We start from the raw sequence: 7,398 nt of genomic DNA on the forward strand, positions 1-7,398 counted from the left end.
TTATTTGTTTAGTAGTAGTATTTGCAGTATTTGTTCTGTATTATTTGTTTAGTAGTAGTATTTGCAGTATTTGTTCTGTATTATTTGTTTAGTAGTAGTATTTGCAGTATTTGTTCTGTATTATTTGTTTAGTAGTAGTATTTATTCTGTGTTATTTCTTTAGTAGTAGTATTTGCAGTATAGTATTTGTTTAGTAGTAGTATTTGCAGTATTTGCTGTATAGTATTTGTTTAGTAGTAGTATTTGCAGTATAGTATTTGTTTAGTAGTAGTATTTGCAGTATTTGCTGTATAGTATTTGTTTAGTAGTAGTATTTGCTGTATAGTATTTGTTTAGTAGTAGTATTTGCTGTATAGTATTTGTTTAGTAGTAGTATTTGCAGTATTTGTTCTGTATTATCTTATATTTATCTGTAAATAACATTTCCTGGATGGTTCAGGTTCAGTCCAGCAGGTGGTGCTGCAGCACAGACAGACAGAAGCTTCCTGTGAAGGTTTGAGCTTTGGAGACTGAACCAGGACCAGGACCAGGACCAGGACCAGGACCAGGACCAGGACCAGGACCAGGACCAGGACCAGGACCAGGACCAGGAACAGACCTGCAGCTGGGCCTCAGCCAGATGTTTCTCTCTGGTCTCCAGGTCTGACAGAGTTTTCTGAAGCTTGTCCTCCAGCAGGCTGAACTCCAGCTCCTGAAAGACCAGGACCTGTCAGAAACTGAAGACAGTCCAGACTTTGGTGGACTTATTGAGATGTTTGTAAACGTCTCCACCTTCTTCCTGACCAGAGCTTCTCTCTCTGCGTCTCTCTTCTTCCACTCCTCGGCCAACGCCTGCATGTGTCTCAGCTCCCTCTGCTTCAGCTGAAAGACAAGAACCAGATCCTCAGGACCAGTTCTGCACAGCACCAGGTACTGTCCACAGACCTGCAGACAGGAGACAGCTGGTCTCTGGACCCAGGTTTACATTTCAGGAAATAAAAACATAAAAAACTTTTCAAATCAAAAGATCAAATAAACAAAAACAACAGATCCACCAGGTCTCAAAGACCGGTTCCACCTGAAGGACTCTAGGTGGGTCTCTGTAGGACTCTAGGTGGGTCTCTGAAGGACTCTAGGTGGGTCTCTGAAGGACACTAGGTGGGTCGTTGAAGGACTCTAGGTGGGTCTCTGAAGGACTCNCTAGGTGGGTCGTTGAAGGACTCTAGGTGGGTCTCTGAAGGACTCTAGGTGGGTCGTTGAAGGACTCTAGGTGGGTCTCTGAAGGACTCTAGGTGGGTCGTTGAAGGACTCTAGGTGGGTCTCTGTAGGACTCTAGGTGGGTCTCTGTAGGACTCTAGGTGGGTCTCTGTAGGACTCGAGGTGGGTCTCTGTAGGACACTAGGTGGGTCTCTGAAAGACTCTAGGGTCTCAGACCTGGTTCGGGTCTAAGGTGGGTCCAGGTACCTGGTCATCAAACTGGTCCTCCTGCTCCTCCTTCCACAGCTCCAGCTCCAGAGCTGCTCGGTACTCGGGGGTGTCTCTGGTGGACAGAGGAGCTGCTGGGTGTGCAGACGGCTGAGGACAGGCTGGGACGTCCCTCTGGACATAAAAAATAGACCAAAGATGCTTTTATTTTGAAACATCCTGGTTTTAATCTGGATTACAGCGTTGGATAATCTGGAGGCACTCCTTTAACCAGAGATAAATCTCTACAGTAAGTTCCTGCTCAGCTCACCTGGACTCACCTGGGAGGACTCTGACACCACCACCTGTTTGGGTCTGATGAACCCGAGGTCCTCCAGCGTGGCCTCGTAGCTCAGCTCTGCTACTTTCTCTGTGGACCTGGAGGGAGGAGGCACACCTGTTCAACCTGCTGCAGGTGAGCGTGCTGCCAGTCATCAGCTGGAGCTTACCTCTGCAGGTGGACCACAGGGATCTGGTCCTGGTGGGTCTGCTTCCAGCTCTGCTCTCCAGAAGGTCCAACAGTTCTGCTTCTGGAAGAGCTCAGCAGGTGAGACAGCAGGATGGAGGCTCGTCCAATCAGCTGGTCTCTGCTGCTGGAGCCTCTGTGCCAGAGCTCCACCAGGAGAGGAACCCTGCCCCAAACAAACAAACAAACCAACGAGTAAACAAACAAACAAACCAACGAGTAAACAAACAAACAAACCAACGAGTAAACAAACAAACAAACCAACGAGTAAACAAACAAATCAACGGTAAACAAACAAACAAACCAACAAGTAAACAAACAAACCAACGAGTAAACAAACAAACAAACCAACGAGTAAACAAACAAACCAATGAGTAAACAAACAAACCAACGAGTAAACAAACAAACAAACCAACGAGTAAACAAACAAACCAACCAACGAGTAAACAAACAAACCAGCCAACGAGTAAACAAACAAACAAACCAACGAGTAAACAAACAAACCAATGAGTAAACAAACAAATCAACGAGTAAACAAACAAACAAACCAACGAGTAAACAAACAAACCAACCAACGAGTAAACAAACAAACCAGCCAACGAGTAAACAAACAAACCAACGAGTAAACAAACAAATCAACGGTAAACAAACAAACAAACCAACGAGTAAACAAACTAACCAATGAGTAAACAAACAAACGAGTAAACAAACAAAACAACCAACGAGTATAAAAACAAACAAACCAACAAGTAAACAAACAAACTTACTAACAAGTAAACAAGAGCAAGTAAACAAGAACAAGTAAACAAATAAAACCAACAAACTAACAAGTAAAAAAACAAGTAAACAGACCAACAAGTAAACAAACAAACCAACAAGTAAACAAACTAATTTACTAAGTAACAAGTAAACAAAAACAAGTAAACAAATAAAAAACCAACAAACAAACAAGTAAACAAACAAATGAGTAAACAGACCAACAAGTGAACAAGTAAACAAACCAATCAACAAATAAACCAACAAGTAAACAAATAAACCAACAAGTAAATAGACCAACAAGCAAACGAACAAACCAACAAATAAACCACCAAGTAAACAAACAAACAAACCACCAAGTAAACAAACCAACCAAGAAACAAACAAGTAAAAAAAGTTTCTTAAACCAACAGATCTACCTGAGGAAGGTGTCCTGCAGCTGGTGGGGCAGCGCAGCGAAGTCGAAGGCGCAGAAGGACTGAGGGAGGTTCACCTGTGTGTTCCTCTGCAGCTCCACAGGTGGGTTGGTCATGATGGGAGCTGCGCTGCCAAAGAAAGGGTACGAGTACCTGAAACCAACGAAACTGTGTCAGATCTGATGAACGGGCTCTGTTTGGTTTGAGAAAGCAGATGTGTTTGTTGTGACCTGGATCGGAGCAGAACAGGTGTCTCACCTGAGCATAGCAGAGATGGGCTGAGGTAAGCTGAACTTCCCCAGGCTGCGCAGGTCCAGAGAGAAGCAGTAGTGATGAGCCGAGGATGGGATGGAGACTTTAGGAGCAGACACACTGATGGACGATGAGGTGGTCTCAGGCTGATGGAGCAGAGGGGCTTCATCATCTGCGGACAACAAACATCTTCACCCAGAACCTTCTGAAGAGTCGACATCATCCAGAGCCTTCAGAAGAGTCGACATCTTCATCCAGAGCCCTCTGAAGAGTCGACATCTTCATCCAGAGCCCTCTGAAGAGTTGACATCTTCATCCAGAACCTTCTGAAGAGTCGACATCTTCATCCAGAACCTTCGAAAGAGTCGACATCATCCAGAACCTTCGGAAGAGTCGACATCATCCAGAACCTTCGGAAGAGTCGACATCATCCAGAACCTTCGGAAGAGTCGACATCATCCAGAACCTTCGGAAGAGTCGACGTCATCCAGAACCTTCGGAAGAGTCGACGTCATCCAGAGCCTTCTGAAGAGTCGACATCATCCAGAGCCTTCTGAAGAGTCGACATCATCCAGAGCCTTCTGAAGAGTCGACATCATCCAGAAACTTCTGAAGAGTCGACATCATCCAGAACCTTCGGAAGAGTCAACCTCATCCAGAGCCTTCTGAAGAGTCGACATCATCCAGAACCTTCAGAAGAGTCGACATCATCCAGAGCATTCTGAAGAGTCGACATCATCCAGAACCTTCTGAAGAGTCGACGTCATCCAGAACCTTCTGAAGAGTCGACATCTTCATCCAGAACCTTCTAAAGTGTCGACATCTTCATCCAGAACCTTCTAAAGTGTCGACATCTTCATCCAGAACCTTCTAAAGTGTCGACATCTTCATCCAGAACCTTCTGACGAGTCGACATCTTCATCCAGAACCTTCTAAAGTGTTGACATCTTCATTCAGAACCTTCTGAAGGGTCGACATCTTCATCCAGACCCTTCTACAGAGGTGAGATGCTCAGCTGTGGAGTTTCAGACTCACCTGATGCTCCTGTAGGCTCTTTGTGGACCTCCTCCAGGAGACTCTCTGCTGCACTCTCCGTGTGAGACTGAGGAAGAGCAGGAGGGCCAGGAGGAAGGTCAGCAGGTCTATGAGCAGATGAGTCTGGAGGGTCCTGCTCTGCTGGAGGAGGATCAGGGAGACGTGGAGCTGCAGGAGAAGACTTCTCCTCTGATGGCTGAAAAGAGGAGAAAAGATAAAGCAGTCATGTCTCCTAACAGACGTCTAATGATTCATTTAAAGCTTTAAAATGACTTGATTAAGAGGCGTGTCCTTCACCTGCAGAGGCCCCTCCTCCCTCCTCAGGGTGATGGCCACGCCCACAGTGGGCTGCAGGTCAGCGGGCAGGTCCGGCAGCTTGGTGCGTCTCAGCGGCTGCAGGGTGAACGCTCCCTCCACGGTCGCCGGCTTCACGTCCACGAAGACTGAAGCAGCAGCCAGGACGGAGAGGGGGACTTCAGCGCTGCCCAGAGAGTGATTCCCACAGCAGAGGTGGACCTGAAGGAGATGGGACCTTCAGACTACACCCAGACCAGGTTCAGGTCTGACACACTTCACCTCACCTGTAAAGCGGGCTGCTGAGACAGGAAGACCTGCAGGACCTGTTTGCTGCTGCGGATGCGTACCGAGGCGCGCTCCGGCTCAAAGTCGGGTCTCAGTAGGTTCTGGAAGGGCTCACTGGTGATGTCGTTCCCCAGTAAGGAGTAGTAGAAGAAGAACCCAGAGTCCTCTGAGGACAGCTTCTTTGTGCTGGGAACCAACTGCACACAAAACAACACAACATAACACAAAACAACACAACGGTTTGTTTCTGATAAAGTTTCATCTTACTAAGTAAATTCTGCAGGTTTTTATTGACAGTCTCTCCCTTTGTCTGTCAGGCTGTCAGTCAGCAGGTCACTTCAAGTCCAGACTGTTGTCCCTGGTCTTTAACTCTGCTTCAAAGGAAAATTTGTCCTGAATTTGATTTGAGCTCTTGGGAAATTGCTGCAACTTATATTAAGTGTTTTTGGTTTTTCTTGGCATCACTAGTTTTGGTATCTTACAGCCAATTCTGTTATTGTTTTTATCTTTTTAACAAATTTCAGTTTAATTGTAATTTTATGTGTGTGTGTGTGTGTTGTTTTATCTTAGTTAACTGTGATGTGATTGCTGTGAAGCCCTGTGGTCAGCTGAGCTTGTTGTAAATGTGTTACTGTATTTAAATAAATAATGACTTGATATAAAGCTTCCTTCAGAGGCTCAGATCTAAAGTAAATCAAACATCCTCCACTGGTTTCACCTCCTCCTCAGGCAGGAGGTTCAGGAGCTGAGGAGGACCTGACCTGTTCCAGGTTGGTGGTGAAGGCCACGGTGACGGAGAGGACAAACATGTCCCTGCACACATCTGCAGGTCCCACCTGATGGTAGCCCTGCTCTGGGACCAGCTGGGCCTGCAGCGGGTCAGGTACCGGGACAGAACCTGAGAGAGAACCTGAGAGGGAGGAGCAGGAAGCAGACATGGTTTAATTCAAACTGGGTGTGGTAGTAGCAGAGAGTGGTGTCCAGCACACACTCTGAGGGTTTGTCAGGTGTTAAAGGTTCAGCTGCTGCCGGGTGGTTTACAGCTGATCTGAGCAGACCCTCAGGAGGACACACCTGGTCGAGGGGGGGCCTTCTTGGCTTTGAACCTTTCTGGGGAGGGCTGGGAGGTCCTGGAGTCGTTCTCCAGCATCATCCTGATGAGAAGAGCTGGTTTCTGCTTGGTGTATTTACTGCTGAGCAGAGGATACCAGCGAGGATCCTGAAACAGGAACACACAGTCCAGCCCGGTGGGTCTTACTGCACATTTAGGTTTATTTAAGTCAGGCTAAGAGAAGAAAGCCCGGCTCTGTTCTGTGGTTCTGACAGGTGAGCTTTACCTGTCTGACTTCCTGAACAGATCTGAGGTCCAGGACGATGTAGCCCACGTTCTCCTGCTTCTGACTGACCGGGTCGAGGGTGAAACACTGAAGCTTGATGGGGGTCCGCTGCAGCCTGGAAAACACCTCAGAGCTCAACAAGGCATCGGATCAGAACCTTCTGATTGGAGGAAAGATTACAGGAAGTGAATCAAACTACAGGAAGTGAATCTACTACAAACGTCACAGACAGACATGTAACATGTTTAAACATGTTGGAAATATTCAAACAAAAAGCTGAATCAGTGCCGTTTTCTTCCAGGACAGTACTGTGTCAGATACCTGGTTCTGATCATGTGAGCCCGACCCCTGCACTAAAACCAGACAGATAAACCTGTAGCTCATGGTCTCACAGCTGCACACCTGTGTTGGTGCAGAGTCTTGCGGTCCAGTTCCCAGGCCAGCTCGGTGCTGAACTGCGGCTGCTCTCGGTGCTCCACCGGATCTGTGGCCAGCTGCTCGCCATCGAAGCTCGCCTGGACCACCAGACTGAGGCGGGGCCTCTTCGGGAAGTGACGGCCTGAAGAAAGAGGAACAAACCAATCATTTTTAAAGAATTAAACCCAGAAACCTGCAGTTGTGTTGGCGTCTAAACTAGGGATTAGAGCTGAGTGGTATATGCTGTGGACGGTAGAAACGGTGTGAAGTTGGTCTAAGGTAGAAATTTACCCTCTACCGTCCTGTCATCATTACATCATCACACCTGTGAGTGCAGACACACCTGAGCAGGAGTTTGAAATATAATAAAGAAATTCTAGCATTTTAAAACATGTATAGAGAGTGTAATGAATCTAATACTTTTATGTTTAATCCAGTAATTCATGACATCCTTTAATGACCTAGGTTTTCATGACATGCTGTTCATCTGCAGACAGAATGATTAAAGTCAGAACAAGATTTGCTAACAACAGTCATTCTTAGATATCACTTGTGTTTCTTTGTGTTTTCCATTGACCTTGTATCAAATCTTGCTAAGGTGACAGAATGGTGTTTGTTAATATATACACTCACCGGCCACTTTATTAGGTACACCACGCTAGTAACGGGTTGGACCCCCTTTTGCCTTCAGAAC

General features: G+C 46.5%; 1 protein-coding gene across 1 annotated transcript in view; it reads right to left on the minus strand.

Moving 5' to 3' along the window:
• cep120 (centrosomal protein 120) overlaps positions 1 to 7,398 on the minus strand; it is a gene marked incomplete in the record, with an annotated part of 22,188 nt that overhangs the window by 9,349 nt on the left and 5,441 nt on the right. The window contains 14 exon segments of the mRNA XM_014027562.1: positions 599 to 691; positions 772 to 861; positions 1,444 to 1,578; positions 1,725 to 1,821; positions 1,893 to 2,075; positions 3,085 to 3,234; positions 3,340 to 3,505; positions 4,369 to 4,564; positions 4,666 to 4,884; positions 4,950 to 5,147; positions 5,712 to 5,860; positions 6,025 to 6,169; positions 6,288 to 6,402; positions 6,690 to 6,846. Of these exon segments, the coding sequence (XP_013883016.1) occupies positions 599 to 691; positions 772 to 861; positions 1,444 to 1,578; positions 1,725 to 1,821; positions 1,893 to 2,075; positions 3,085 to 3,234; positions 3,340 to 3,505; positions 4,369 to 4,564; positions 4,666 to 4,884; positions 4,950 to 5,147; positions 5,712 to 5,860; positions 6,025 to 6,169; positions 6,288 to 6,402; positions 6,690 to 6,846 (2,093 nt within the window).

The sequence above is a fragment of the Austrofundulus limnaeus genome, unplaced genomic scaffold, assembly GCF_001266775.1.
Source record: "Austrofundulus limnaeus strain Quisiro unplaced genomic scaffold, Austrofundulus_limnaeus-1.0 Scaffold662, whole genome shotgun sequence".
NCBI lineage: Eukaryota > Metazoa > Chordata > Actinopteri > Cyprinodontiformes > Rivulidae > Austrofundulus > Austrofundulus limnaeus.